Source organism: Vitis riparia, chromosome 10 (genome assembly GCF_004353265.1).
Source record: "Vitis riparia cultivar Riparia Gloire de Montpellier isolate 1030 chromosome 10, EGFV_Vit.rip_1.0, whole genome shotgun sequence".
NCBI classification, from domain to species: domain Eukaryota; kingdom Viridiplantae; phylum Streptophyta; class Magnoliopsida; order Vitales; family Vitaceae; genus Vitis; species Vitis riparia.
Genome location: NC_048440.1, coordinates 3,007,963 through 3,024,452, shown reverse-complemented (window position 1 = coordinate 3,024,452; position 16,490 = coordinate 3,007,963). Strand labels below are relative to the sequence as shown.

The 16,490-nt window shown below is 29.2% G+C and overlaps 1 protein-coding gene across 1 annotated transcript; it reads left to right on the top strand.

Annotated features, from left to right (window-relative positions):
* The first annotated feature begins 3,470 nt into the window (after nucleotides 1–3,470).
* On the top strand, nucleotides 3,471–16,185 carry LOC117923994 (probable disease resistance protein At4g27220). Its single transcript, XM_034842534.1, has 5 exons — nucleotides 3,471–6,796; nucleotides 8,883–9,329; nucleotides 11,125–11,568; nucleotides 12,523–13,275; nucleotides 15,684–16,185. The coding sequence occupies exons 1-5, from the start codon at nucleotides 4,064–4,066 to the stop codon at nucleotides 15,759–15,761; spliced, it is 4,455 nt and encodes a 1,484-aa protein (XP_034698425.1). The 5' UTR covers nucleotides 3,471–4,063; the 3' UTR covers nucleotides 15,762–16,185.
* The last annotated feature ends 305 nt before the right edge of the window (nucleotides 16,186–16,490 follow it).

Below are 16,490 nucleotides of genomic sequence, written 5' to 3'. Positions count from 1 at the left end.
TGTGTGTGTGAGTGATTTTGCTAATAATAATTAGGGTTTATGTCTTCCTAAATAGTATAGATTATAATTTGACAATAATCATATTAATTAATTATACAAAAATATAAATATGCTCTTTAATATGGTACTTAAAAAAATTATCTAGTACATTATTTAAAAAGATAATATTTTCATTTTTATCTATTACATATTTTTGTTTATATTTAATTTCTTACTTGCTAATTATTTATTATATACTACCATTTTGGGTTTAATATATCTAAAAAATGAGTAAAATCAATGAAATCAAAGATATTTTATCTAAAGCACATTAAAAAGAAAAAGAAAAAAGGATGCGAAAGTAAGTGTGGAAAAAATGACGAGTTAGAAAGGTACAAACTTGAAATCCTCTATTGTTTACTATTCAAGCTCACGAGAAACTAATAATTTACCATGTTTTGTACATTTGTGTTCAGATATGAAAGTTGAGAAAACGTGTATCTTTTTTTGTAAATTGGTGAGTGAAAAAAAACAAGATGTCTGAATCGTTTCAGTTTCATGGTAGGCTGTTTGGCATCTCACCTTTTCCTACGGTCTATCACAATTGCTTGAGGAACACTCGGTATCTGATTTCCTTCCTGCCCTCTCCCTCTTCTTCCCTTGAGGACCTCAACCAATACTCTGCTCCTTTTCCATTTGCTTCCAAGAAGTAAAAAATCCAAAATCCAAAGCTTTCTCAATCTTCCTTCTGTTTCTTCTCTCTATCTCTCTCTCTCTCTCTCTATCTCTCTTTTCAACTATTTCTAATATGTAGTTTAATAAATGGTGCCCATATATAGTTTACTTCAATAAGACCACCTACTTCAACTAGGGTCATTGTCATGGTTGATAATTGTGAACATTTGGTCATTGCCAATAGGACCACCTAGTGTAATGCATAGAACTCATATATGCTTCATTTTTATGGGTTCACTTGCATCAATTAATTTGACTTCTACTGCTAAATAGTAATGATGGGAATAATGGGTCCTGATTCCTTGGAATGGAGCCCATTTATGCTTCACTTTACCTGGACCACTTGAATAATGGGTCCAAATTCCTTGAAAAGAATTGTTGATAAGAATCAATAATGCAACCACTTCTCCATTCTTGAAGACCATTGATTGAATAAGAATACAATGGGAATGAGAATTTTTTATTATTTAATTTTAATTTACAAGTAGAAATTCTTTTTAATAACTGTATACATAATAATTAAATTATTTTAGTTTTTACTTTACGAATTAATATTGTTCCACAAAGTTAAAATTTATTTTACATAATCAAATTAAAGTATTTACCTTTATTAATTTTAATTAATATTTATTTTTATTAATCTTAAATAATAATTTTATTTGTTAAACCTCCATATTTAAAAATGATTGTAGATGATACATGAGATGACTAAAATACTTAGTATTTGATTCCCTTCCTGCTCTCTTCCTCTTCTTCCCCTCAGGACCTCAACATATACTCTGCTCCTTTTCCATTTGCTTCCAAGAAGTAAAATCCATGATCCAAAGCTTTCTCAATCTCTTCCCTCTGTAACCCTTTTTCTCAATTTTTTTTTTTTTTTTTTATCAACTATTTCTCATTCTTCACCTGTAATCACTCTCTTTTAATTTCCATTAAAAAAAAAAAATTTTAAAAGAAATTATTATTTTTATAAAATTTATAAATTTTATAAAAAAAAAATTTTAAAAGTTAAAACATATTTTTATTAAAAATGAATATTTTTAAGCCCAAAAGACATAGAAGGTGAGATTTTATAAATCAATAATTATTTCATTCCTTTAATGAAATAATCCTTTTTCAAGTTGTGGGTTTACAAACCCTTTTTCAGAACTTTCTTTTTCTTTAATAGGTTGTTTTCACTCTTACATTTTTCACGGTTGTTTATGAAACTTCCAATTTTCAACCCGAAAATCTTCAAGGGGTTTTTTAATTTTTAAAGGGATAATTTCATTTATATTACTGAAATTTAATAAAACTACACTTAATCAATGTTGAATTCAAGTTTCATCCCTTAGCACCATTATTAAATTATTATTTTTATAAAATTTATTTTTCAAAAATGATTTACGAAATAGGTATATTTTATAATTTTCTAAAAAACATAATTCTTTTTTTTAAAAAAATTAAATTTTATAAATAAAATATATTTATAAGGGTGCTATATGATGAAATGATAAATTTGAAACTAATGATATACTAAACTTAGAGATGTGAAAAAAATTAACTATTTTTTAAAAGTAAATGATTAAAAGTATTTTAAAGGTTAATTTCATTAATATTATAGAAATTTGATGAAAATACACTTAATTATTGTAGTTTTCAAATTTCTCGAAGACTATTATTTTTATAAAATTTTCAATTTTTTTTAATGTGTGGGTTTTCAAATAGGTTTTTTTTTTTTTTTTTTTGATTAATTTCTAATTTTTCTCATTTCATGTGAGGGCCTTATTTCATGGCTCCCTCCAAGGTGTTAACTCAAGACTGAATTCTTTTTATTTATTTCAATAATACATAACTTTATTCACTATTTACATAAAATCAAATATCAAAATCATAAAATTATAAAAATAATAAAATATAAATAAAAATGATAACATGTAAAATTAATGAAATATGAATAAAATAAACAATAATATTATATTTCAGTTTGATAATAATTTATTTTTTAATAACTAAATATTATAATTTCATTATTTTATAAAATAAAAAGTATTCACATATTTAGATTTTATCATTTAATAAGATTGTATTAAAGATAAAAGTTGAAATATTTTACATTCTTTTATTATTTATATATAAGTAATATGACAAGACCTCACACTCTTGACAGCAATGACAGCTTGTCTCTGCGCCATCCCACATGTGTCCTTCCCTATTATTACAAAATAGTAAAAGAACAGCTTGTAGGGTTTTCAATCATCTATCATCTGAATTTTTTGGAACACAAATAAATGGAAAGAATTCCTTGTGTATGAGGTATTCTGATGCTACAATTTTTCATAGCCAAAAATGTCCTCTTTTGATTATTTGATCCTTAGTTAAAAGAATAAGAGTTTATTCTAAAAATGAATAATTTTTTTTTCAAATAAATAAATAATTTTAATAGAGTGATATTATAATATTCCATAAAGTTTTTGAGATTATAAATACGGTGAAGTCTTCTTAATTATAGATACATATTAATTATTTTTGAAAAAAAAATAATTTTGGTATAAATTATAAAATTTAAAGTTATTTCTGAAAAATATAACGTCAAAATATGATGCTTAAATTGAATGTAATTTTTTATTTGAGTTATCATGAGATACCGTAAATTTAGAAATGGAAGTTTTAATTGTTATATTTTTAAAAAATTCTGTGAATATAATAATAGTAATGAGCGAGTCTGAGGTTAGGTGGCGAAAGTCCAAAAAGCAAGAACTCAGAAGATTCCACCTATTATTAATAAAACACCCTTTCCTTCTAACCAAACTATTTTCACATTCAGGAATCTGCAATTCTGCTGTTCTGCTATTCTGAAGTTGGCTTGCTGCTCTCCTTTCTCCTTTCACCAAAACAACCGTTTCCTCGTCGATTTACCCAATACTCACTGCTGTTTCCCATTTTTTTCATTTTCCTTCTCTCCGTCTCTCCCTCTTGCCAGAAAGCCTTTTACTTATTTTCGTTTTGGGGATCACTGAATTCCAAAATGCAAAGCTTTCTCAATCTCTTCACTCTGTAACCCTTTTCTCTTTTTTATCAACTATTTCTTCTTCTTTACCAGTAATCACTCTCCTTTTCCATTTTCCTGATTTCTGTCTCTCCTCTCCTCTCCTCTCCTCTCTTCCTGAAAGAAAAAAATAAAAAAAAAATCCAGCTCTCTTCCACAAACTCTGCTCTTTTTATACCTCAAACCTTCCATTTCTTCCGTCACAACAGTTTCAATCAAATATCAATCTCTTGTGTATTGTCTTTCTCCTTCTGCGGTTGCTCTATTAATTCTTTATCTGCCTTTGCTCAATTCTCATCGTTTACTAGAAAGAAGTTGGAAATGGTTGAAATTGTTATTTCCGTTGCAGCAAAAGTTGCAGAGTACCTGGTTGATCCAATTATACGTCCACTGGGTTATCTGTTTAACTACCATCGCAACATTACGGATCTCAACCAACAAATTGACAGTCTCCATCTTGCAAGGGAGGAACTGCAGATACCTGTGAATGAGGCTAATAGGCAAGGGGATGAAATCTTTCCTGGTGTTCGGGAGTGGCTGACGTATGCCGAAGGGATCATCCAAAAGAGAGATGATTTCAATGAAGATGAAAGGAAAGCAAGCAAGAGCTGTTTCTATTTAAAGTCCCGCTACCAGCTAAGCAAGCAAGCAAAGAAGCAGGCTGGGGACATTGTTCTTAAAATCCAACAAGCTCATAACTTTGGTGACAGAGTATCGTATCGCCGTCCTCCTTCTCCTCCTCCATTCACCTGCTCTGCATCTTTCAAAGATTATGAAGCTTTCCAGTCAAGAGAGTTGACTTTTAACCAAATTATGGAGGCCTTGAGAAACGAAGATATGCGCACGATCAGTGTCTGGGGAATGGGCGGCGTGGGCAAAACCACTCTTGTCAAACAAGTAGCCCAACAAGCGGAGGAAGACAAGCTCTTTCACAAGGTGGTCATGGCCTTAAACATATCCCAAACTCCCAACATCGCAGAAATTCAAGGAAAAATTGCAAGAATGTTGGGTTTGAAATTTGAGGCGGAGGAGGATAGAGCAGGTCGCCTGAGGCAAAGGTTGAAGAGAGAGGAGAAAATCCTGGTGATCTTAGATGATATCTGGGGGAAACTTGACTTGGGAGAAATAGGAATTCCTTATGGAGATGATCACAAGGGGTGCAAAGTGCTGCTGACTTCCCGGGACCGTCAGGTTTTATCTAAAGATATGCGTACTCAAAAGGAGTTCCATCTTCCACATTTAAGTGAAGATGAAGCCTGGAATTTATTCAAGAAGACAGCAGGTGATTCCGTGGAGAAGCCTGAACTGCGTCCCATAGCAGTTGATGTAGCTAAAAAATGTGACGGTCTACCAGTTGCAATTGTCACCATTGCAAAGGCATTAAGAGATGAGAGGGTGGGTGTATGGAAGAATGCCTTGGAAGAACTGAGAAGGTCTGCACCAACAAACATCAGAGGAGTGACTGAAGGCGTCTACTCATGTCTGGAGCTGAGCTACAACCATTTGAAAGGTGCTGAAGTAAAGTCATTGTTTTTACTTTGCGCTTTGCTGGGGGATGGTGATATTTCCATGGATCGCTTGCTACAACATGCTATGGGTCTGAATTTGTTTGAAGGATTTTATTGGACTCAAGCAACAAATAAACTAATTGCATTAGTCCAAATCCTCAAAGCTTCAAGCTTGTTGCTTGAGGGTGAAGACGGAGACAATCATAGATATTCAAGCTTGTGTTTCGATGAGAATGAGAATACGTTGGTCAGAATGCATGATGTTGTTCGTGATGTTGCCAGATCAATTGCATCCAAAGATCCTCATCATTTTGTGGTGAGAGAAGCTGTTGAATTACGAGAATGGCAGAGGGCGGATGAGTGCAGAAATTGCACTCGCATCTCTTTGATATGCAGAAATATGGATGAGCTTCCACAAGGCTTGGTATGTCCGCAACTTGAATTCTTTTTATTGAATTCAAGTAATGATGATCCTTATTTGAAAATTCCAGATGCCTTTTTCCAAGACACCAAACAACTCAGAATTTTAGATTTGTCTAAAGTGTCTCTTACACCATCTCCTTCATCACTTGGTTTTCTTTCAAATCTTCAAACATTGCGTCTAAATCAATGCCGGATCCAAGACATAACAGTAATTGGAGAACTGAAGAAACTACAAGTCCTTAGTTTGGCAGGGTCCAACATTGAACAGCTGCCAAATGAAGTGGCGCAATTGAGTGATCTAAGGATGTTGGATTTGCAGAATTGCTTTTGGCTCAAAATAATTCCACGAAATGTTATATCAAGTCTATCCCAATTAGAGTATTTGAGTATGAGAAGAAGTTCAAGTATTGAATGGGAGGCGGAAGGATTTAATATTAATGCTTGCCTTTCTGAGCTGAAACACCTGTCTGGTTTGAGGACTTTGGAGGTAGAAGTATCAAATCCCAGTTTGATTCCAGAAGATGATGTGCTCTTCGAAAACCTCAACTTGACCAGATATTCAATAGTAATAGGCGATTACGAACCAAATGATAACTATAAAGCCTCAAGAAGGTTGAGTTTGCAAGGGGTTACAAGTCTTTATATGGTGAAGTGCTTCTCCAAGCTGTTGAAGGGAAATCAAGTTCTATACTTGGGGGAATTGAATGATACTAAGCATGTGGTTTATGAGTTAGACAAGGAGGGTTTCGTTGAACTCAAGTATCTCACTCTCAGGCGATGTCCTACCGTTCAATACATCCTTCATTCCAGTACTTCAGTGGAATGGGTTCCACCACCTAATACCTTCTGTATGTTGGAGGAACTGACTCTTGATGGCCTAGATAACTTGGAGACAGTATGCCATGGCCCAATTCCGATGGGGTCTTTTGGTAACTTAAGACTTCTAAGACTGTGGGGTTGTAAGAGGTTGAAATATGTCTTCTCTCTTCCCGCACAACATGGAAGGGAATCAGCTTTTCCTCAACTGCAACATATAATCTTGAGTCGGCTCGCATCGTTCATTAGCTTCTACTCCACAAGAAGCAGTGGTACCCAGGAGTCAATGACATTTTTCAGTCAACAGGTATCTTACTACTCGATATCTAATTTCTGCCATTACTAGTATTTATTTACACTACTTTTACACTAAATAAATAAATTCTAAAAAATAAAAACCAGAATTAAAGAGTAAACTTCAAAACCAAAATTATATAAAATTTTAGTAAAAAGTATTTGTATTTGTCTTCCTTCCTTTCTTATATTTTCTTATTTATCATACATTTATTATCTTTATTTTATTTTTCTGAATAAATTTTAAGGCCTAATCTTCACTTTTTTTTTTCATGAATTTATTATGTTAATTTTTTTAATAATTTGAAGGCTTAATTCATTCTTTTTTATTATATGATTTTTTGCTTAACTATTTTTAACATAAATATTTTTGTTAATTTTCTATCAATATTAAACTCTCTGTATTTTCATGAAAGGAATAATTGATACTAATATGGTTTAAAGAAAATAATAAATTTATTTTTATATTCTAAACCGATAGAAAGGGAGAAGAAGAAGAAAAAGATAAACAAAATATAGATATTAATAAAATGACGAGGTTGGAGTTATTGGAAACCAACATTTTATTTTATATTTTTAATTACATAATTTGTGGTAGTAAATCAATATTTTGGTAAATATTAGATAAAATATAGTTAATTTGTTTTTATGTTCTAATATTATTCATATGACCATTTATCAAACCACATCAATAAAACCTTTTTAAAATAATAATTAATTAATAAATAAAAAAAGAGTTGTCAAGTTTTTAGATTTATGCAATGTATCTTCGCTTCGAAATGTATTATGCTTTTAACTGGGATTTTATTTATTTATTAATATTACCTCTTAATATATGCTTTGGTACCAAGTTTATCACTTAGAAAATATGATAAGTGCATTTTGCAGGGTAAAAAAGAGAAATCAATCCTAGAAAAGAAAAATTAGGATAAAATAATCATATACATATTACTCCAACATATAAATGCTCCAACTAGACTTTGTTGAGTTTTTTAAAATTTCACCAGGTACATGATAGTGTCAATTATCAAACTTTTGTCTTAAAAACATCCATCCACCTTTTGCGTTTCTTTATTCTTATCTTATTTAAATTTCATTTTTTTCTTAAAATTTATATTCTCTATAAAATCTAAACAAGAGTTTCAAAAAAGAACATACTTCAATAAATAAAGTTAAAAGTAAAATGAAATAAAGTTAAAACTATAAACTAACACTCTACAAAATCATCTTAGAAAAACTATAAAATAAGTTTTTTTTTTTCATTTTTTTATTTTTTATTTTTAAAAAAAAAAATTTATTTTCGTTTTATATATTTGAAGGAAGAAAGTTTCCAAATAAATTATAATTACATTATTAATTCAACCCATTAATATAATGTCTTATATTAGATAATTAAAAAATTTATAGATGGAATTTAAGATGAATTCATGCATTATATTGTAAATTAGTTTACCATAAAATCCAATTCAAAGTTGTAAAAATTTGAAACTAGATAGTTTAGTGTCCATTTGGATACACTTAAAAAAAAAAAAATCAGAAATTTGTATATAGAGGTAGAACATCTTATACAAAAAGTATAGATTTACTTTATTTTAAAAAAAAAAAAAAATTTAAATTAAAATCGGAGGTAGTAAAATTTTTGGATATCACAATTTTTTTAAACATTTTTTAAAAGTATTACTTACATAATGTAACCCTCTAAGAGTTCTTGTATCTTATATAAAAGTTAAAAAAAAAAGTCCGTTTTCCATGGCTAGTTAAAATATGTTTTCCATGGAAGTTAATCAAATTTGAAAGAGAGGCTAAAAAAAAAAAAAAAAAAATTCCTCTTATTACCTCATTTGGAAAGCAAATTTTGGAGTTTTTTTTTTTTAATTTTTTTTAAAAAAATTTTTTTATAAGTTTTGGATCTTCAAAATCAATAGGCTTTTTCTTTTCTTTTCTTTTCTCTTTCTTGATCTTCTTCAATCTAGTTTAAATTTTGTGCTTTGTTATATTGATATATTCTACTTTAACCTCTTATTTTCTATTTACATGTGTCTAATTATTAGGAATGTATATGTATATATTATTAACCAAAGAGATCATCAATTGCACAGGTTGCACTCCCAAGCTTGGAGTCCTTGTATGTAAATGGACTAGATAATATAAGAGCATTGTGGCCTGACCAACTTCTAGCAAATTCATTTTCCAAATTAAGGAAATTGGAAGTAAGTAGATGCAAAAAATTGCTAAATCTTTTTCCGCTTTCTGTGGCGAGTGCTCTTGTGCAACTTGAGGACCTATATATATTCTGGAGTGAAATGGAGGCAATTGTTACCAATGAAAATGAAGATGAAGCAGCACCTTTACTCTTATTCCCTAACCTTACCTCTCTCAAACTCTCCTGTTTATTCCAACTCAAAAGATTTTGCTCTGGAAGGTTTAGTTCAAGCTGGCCACTTCTGAAGAAATTGGAAGTGTGCTATATTTGTTATGAAGTGGAGATGCTCTTTCAACAAATAAGTTTGGAATGTGAACTTGAGCCACTCTTCTGGGTAGAACAGGTGCGAGTTTACCCTTCCTTGAATTTTCTAAATTTTATATGTTACATTATAGATCTTAATCTTTTTAACTAATGTTACATTATTTTAATCTTAAACTTTAATATCATAGGAATTTAAAGCGATTTCAAGTAAACTTATATTTTGTTGCTAAATTAATCATACTACATAAACTGATGTGAATATGGAGAATAATATACAATTAATTACAAATAGTAGATTTTTTGGAGGTGCAACAAACATAGCGATTGTGTACAAGAATACTAGAAACTAGAACCAATTATTTATAAAATTATCCTACTTGACTTATAATAAAAATAAATTACTTTGGATTTTTTTAATATAATCATTTTTAATTAATATTAATTAGGCTTAAACACTTCATGTGATGCCTTAAGAACGAGTTTATTTAATTGAGCATACAAAATCGCATTAATTTATAGTGGTGTTTATTTAGAATACAAAAAAAAAAAAATGTTGATGTTTTATTTGAATTAATGTGTAATATTCCCTAGACTAACCTCTCTCACACTCAATACTTTACACCAACTCCAAAGATTTTGCTTCAGAGGGTTTACTTCAAGATGGGCACTTTTAAAAAAATTGGTAGTGCGCAATTGTGGTAAAGTGGAGATACTATTTCAAGAAATAGGTTTGAAAGGTGAACTTGACAACAAAATTCAACAATCGCTCTTTTTGGTCGAAAAGGTACATGTCAAGCTTTTAATTTAAATTTCACTAGCCTTTGTTGAGTATTTAGAAATTTCACCCGTTACATGATAGTGCCAATTATCAAACTTTTGCCTTAAAAAAATTCATCCACCTTTTGCGTTTCTTTGTTCTTATCTTATTTAAATTTCATTTTTTTCTTAAAATTTATATTCTCTATAAAATCTAAACAAGAGTTTCAAAAAAGGACATATGTCAATAAATAAAGTTAAAAGTAAAATGAAATAAAGTTAAAACTATAAACTAACAGTACTCTACAAAATCATCTTAGAAAACTATAAAAAAAAAGCTTTTTTATTTTTTATTTTTTTCATTTTTTTTATTTTTAAAAATTTATTTTCATTTTATATATTTGAAGGAAGAAAGTTGCCAAATAAATTATAATTACATTATTAATTCAACCCATTAATATAATGTCTTATATTAGATAATTAAAAAAATTTATAGATGGAATCTAAGATGAATCCATGCATTATATTGTAAATTAGTTTACCATAAAATCCAATTCAAAGTTGTAAAAATTCAAAACTAGAAGTTTAGTGTCCATTTGGATACACTTAAAAAAAAAAAAAAAAAAATCAGAAATTTGTATATAAAGGTAGAACATCTTATACAAAAAGTATAGATTTACCTTATTTCTTTAAAAATAATTTTTCAAAATTTTTTTTAGATATCACAATTTTTTTAAAGTATTACTTGTATCTTATATAAAAGTTAAAAAAAAAAAATTCTTTTTCCATGGCTAGTTAAAATACGTTTTCCATAGAAGTTAATCAAATTTGAAAGAGAGGCAAAGAAAAAAGAAAAAAAATCCTCTTATTACCTCATTTCGAAAGGAAAATTTGGAGGCTTTTTTTTTTTTTTTAAGTTTCATTGGATCTTCAAAATCTGGAGGCTTTTTCTTTTCTTTTCTTTTTTCTTTCTTGATCTTCTTCAATCTAGTTTAAATTTTGTGCTTTTTATACTAATATATTCTCCTTTAACCTCTTATTTTCTATTTACATGTGTCTAATTATTAGGAATGTATATGTATATATATTATTAACCAAATGGATCATCAATTGCACAGGTTGCACTCCAAGACTTGGAGTCCTTGTCTATAGACAGACTAGATAATATAAGAGCATTGTGGCCTGACCAACTTCTAGCAAATTCATTTTCCAAATTAAGGAAATTGAAAGTAAGTAGATGCAACAAATTGCTAAATCTTTTTCCGCTTTCTGTGGTGAGTGCTCTTGTGCAACTTGAGGACCTAGATATATCGGGGGGTGAAGTGGAGGCAATTGTTACCAATGAAAATGAAGATGAAGCAGCACCTTTACTCTTATTCCCTAACCTTACCTCTCTCAAACTCTCCTGTTTATTCCAACTCAAAAGATTTTGCTCTAGAAGGTTTAGTTCAAGCTGGCCACTTCTGAAACAATTGGCAGTGCTCGATTGTGATAAAGTGGAGATACTCTTTCAACAAATAAGTTTGGAATGTGAACTTGAGCCACTCTTCTGGGTAGAACAGGTGCGAGTTTACCCTTCCTTGAATTTTCTAAATTTTATATGTTACATTATAAATCTTAATCTTTTTAGCTAATGTTACATTGTTTTAATCTTAAACTTTAATATCATAGGAATTTGAAGTGATTTCAAGTAAACTTATATTTTGTTGCTAAATTAATCATACTACATAAACTGATGTGAATATGGAGAATAATACATAATTAATTACAAGTAGTAGATTTTTTGAAGGTGCAACAAACATAGCGATTATGTACAAGAATACTAGAAACTAGAACCAATTATTTATAAAATTATCCTACTTGACTTATGATAAAAATAAATTACTTTGGACTTTTTTTAATATAATCATTTTTAATTAATATTAATTAGACTTAAACACTTCGTGTGATGCCTTAAGAACGAGTTAATTTATTTAATTGAATTTCATACAAAATTGCATTAATTTATAGTGGTGTTTATTTAGAATTTAACAAAAAAAAAATGTTGATGTTTTATTTGAATTAATGTGCAATATTGATCCAATCTCTTTTTAGCCACATTGCATCAAAACTTGTCAAAGTGTACCTTGATTATTTAGATACAGTAGTAGTTCATTAAGCCTTATATGGAAAACAACAACAACAATTATAATAATAATACCAATAATAGTGTTTACTTATTTTCTCCTAATAGCTCTTTGATCAAGAAGGAAATATAATTATTAAATATATAAATGTTAGGTTTGTAGATGAAATGAGCTTGATTTACAGTTTTTTCTATTTACTATGGTATCATAGCCTTATTTTTCAAGTGGTCATGAGTTTGAACTTGAAGGCTTGTTTATTTTTATCATTTATTGAGCTATTTGCAAGCTCAAAGAGGATTGTTGTATATGTGTGTATATATAACTTATTTATTTATTAAAAAAAATCACATAAATGAAATGTCATTCCTCTTATGTAATTTGGTTTGCCAGGAAGCATTTCCTAATTTGGAAGAACTAACATTGAGCTTAAAGGGCACTGTGGAGATATGGCGAGGCCAATTTTCAAGGGTGTCTTTTTCGAAGTTAAGCGTTTTGACGATACGCAAGTATCATGGTATTTCAGTTGCGATTACCTCGAATATGGTTCAAATACTACATAATCTAGAAAAACTAGTGGTGGCAATGTGTGATTCAGTGAATGAGGTTATCCAAGTAGAAAGGCTTCCAAGTGAAGAATTTCATGTTGAGACACTTCCACGATTAATTGAAATATGGTTGGAGAATCTACCTATGCTAATGCATCTATCTGGATTAGGCCCATATTTTCAAAGTCTTCAAGCTCTAACAATAGTTCATTGTGGGAGTTTGATAAATTTGGTAACACCATTAATGGCCAAAAGACTGGTGCAACTCAAAAAGCTTATTATACAAAATTGCCACATGATAAAAGAAATAGTGGGAAATGATGGACATGAACTAACAGATAATGAGATTGAGTTCACCAGATTAGAGAGCCTGAAACTTTTTCATTTGCCAAATCTGAAAAGCTTTTGCTCATCAACAAGATATGTCTTCAAATTCCCATCCTTGGAAACAATGCACGTAGACCAATGTCGTGGGATGGAATTTTTCTACAAGGGAGTCTTAGACGCACCAAGGCTAAAACGTGGACGATATGATTTTTTTGAAGAATGTTGGCAAGATGACCTGAATACCACCATACACAAGAAGTTCATGGAACAGGTATGAATGGAGTAATTCCCCTAACTAATTCTTTCTACTCTTAATATCATCTTTTCCTTGGCTATTCTATAAATATAGTAAATACTACTTTAATCTTATTTGTCTTAAAGGTTATTTGGGGTTATTCTACTTAAAATGTCTTTATCTTTAATATTTTTGTTAATAACATTTCCCTTATAAACATTTTTAAAAAGAATCACTTCGTGTTTGGATATAAACTAAAAAAAAATGTTTTCATAGTATTGTTTTATATAACAGCAAAATGATTTTTTTTATGAAGTTATTGTCAAGGAATCATCACTTCATACTTTTTACCACTTTTAAAATTTTGTCAAACACCTAATTTTTATAAGAAATGTTTTCAAGTATTATGAAGTATTATTAACACCTTTCAAAATCACTCCCAAAAAAATTCTTAATTTATTTTGTATGAAGAAAAGACACAAAACAAGCCTATAGAATTTTCATTTTATTCAAGTATAAAAGAACATGTTTAATTTCTTAATATAAGCAAACTGCCTTGATATTGTTTATTGCCTTGGTGACATCATCACTCTTTCATATTTTGATTTCTTAACATGTTTAAGAAGTCATGAGGCTTTCTTGTGACTTGAGAAGTAAAAAGCATCTGCCAAAAAATTCATAGATAGACTCACACACACACACACATTAGTTAATTCAGGTGCAAAACTACAAAGAGAAACTAGCATTATAGTTGAAGCTAGAGGTTAGGATATCAAGTTAGAATAGTTAGATAAAAAAATTTGATACTTAAGGTTTCATTTAGATACACTTTCTTTATTTATTTGTTTTTCAAGAAAAATATAATAGCACATTCTATATAAAATATAGGAACTCTTATACAAAAAGTATGAACTTACTTTATGTTCTTTAAAATTTTAAAATTTGAGAAACTAAAAATTTTTTAATACCTCAATTTTTTAGAAACTATTATCCTTTCAAGGTAATTCTTTAAAAATTGTTACATCTTATATGGGATATACTATTATTTTTTAAACAACACATTGATTATTTAAGAAATATTGGAAGGTTCAAGTTATTGTGTTTTGGCAAAAAATTTTGAAGGCCCAAGTTGGTGCAACAACTATAAAGTACTTGTCAAAAAGTTTATGTATGTATGTTTAACCAAATCCAAAGGTAGAGGGCAAGGAGTCCAGTATTGTGATTAAAAAACTAATTTAAAATAGACATAAGAGCTAATCTTGTATTTAACTTGGTTAAATAATCAAGTTAGAATAATTTGAGCAAGAAATGTGATAAGTTAGAATTGTTCTAGATAAAAAGATGTCTTACGAGTTAGAATTGTTCTAGAATTGGGGTTTGAGCCCTACTTTAGCAAGCTAGAAAATTCAACAAAATCTTTTTTAACTTTTATTTGCTAAGCTAGAGTTTGAGGGACAGGCCTAAGTTATCATCACATGTTTGAAGATATATGATTCTTGAATTTTCAAAAAATTTTGAGATTTAATATAGATTTGAACTACTATGAGATTTTGAATGGGGATATTTACCTATTATGGACAATGTTCTCATTTTCTTTTGGTTTGTAGATTAAGAAGTCTAATTGGATAAAAAAAAAAAAAATCTTGCTAAAACCTAAAGAGTGGAGGATATTGTGTTGGGTTTAGTAATCAATTTAGCTAGTCCCAAATAGCAAAAATAAAAAGAAAAAAGGAAATCTGTCCTATTTCCATTTCAATCTAAAAAATTATTTTTTGATAGTGCAAACATCATTTAAGGGCAGAAGGTAATGTAAGAATTCTCAATTGTGTAGTCTTTTATCATCTTTGATTTTGTCAACAAAAACATAGAGCATTTAGAAAAAAATAATTCAAATGGTCATGTAATGACCTCATCCCATCCTAAGCTTAGAGATTAACTCTAATATCTTTTGTGACAATTTGTTCTTGTTATGTAAATATTATCCACTTTCGTCTTAATGAGCTCTCACACCATTAAAAATCATCTATCTAGTTAAGAGAAATCCACCATAAAGTTATAGAAACTTTTTCTATCTAATATAGGATATTACTAGTCATGACAATATTTTTCCTTTTTTTAAAAGTTAAAGGTAGACAATTATTTGAAGTTCTACACCAAGATTCTACATAGAGGGGCTCATTTTTATATAGAAGAACTAGTTAATACTTAAGGCAATTTATAATCTTTATCAATATTGTTACCTAAATGTAACCTAAGAATATGCATTAAATAAATAATATCACTTTCAGAGAACACAAGGATAATATGAAGCATTAGTTTGATCTAGCATTCTATGATTCACCCTCCAATCCAAATTAATTCTCGTCCTAATTATGTTAACCTTCATCATTGTAATTTTCATCTTTCCTACCTAATATGAGGCTCTTTGTTTGCAAAATGCTCAGGGTTATAAAGAGGAATATATTGAAAAATTGGATTCTATCAATTCAGATCTTAGCGATGAGGATTTTGAAGAAGACTGATTTCATTTTCCATAAGCAAAACAAGGAAGAGGTGTTTGTTTTCTACATAGTCTATGTGAGTGAAACACTGCCTTCAATTGCTTTTTTTTTTCTTTTTTTTTTCTTTTGTGCATGTATATTATTACATCTTTGAAGAGCCTTTGTTCTTAATGTCCTTTTTTAGGTATGTTGGACTTTTTTATTTTGAGGAGATGCATAGATTAACATTTGTGGTAGAGAAATGTCTGCTAATGATGTTTCCTTTATTTAAATCAACTTTGGAAGGATTTTTATCTCTAGATGTCTTGATTTTTTTTTTTTTAATAAATAAGTTAGATATCTTTAGTATGTTTTGTTTTAAAGATTGAACACTATAAGTTGCTACAAGTCAACTGACTATGATCTAAAATGTGTGTTAATTTAGGAATTTGTGCACCTTCTACTTTATTAATATTATTCTTACTTATGTGAGATGATATTATATAATGAATGTTTTGTTGAGGATCATGTATATCCATCGAAATTCATAAAATTTTCTAAGTAATTTCTTATACATTCTAGTTATTTTACCAAATACTTCAATGGTGATATCTTGTACCACAAACACTTATATGGGATCCAAATATATGGGTATTCAAAACCATCATTTAATATGTTTCATTAGCCCCTCGTATAAATATAAATTGGTTTGATATCCCATATCAGTCCTCTAAACTATGTTGTCATATTTTATAGTCATACGAGCATATT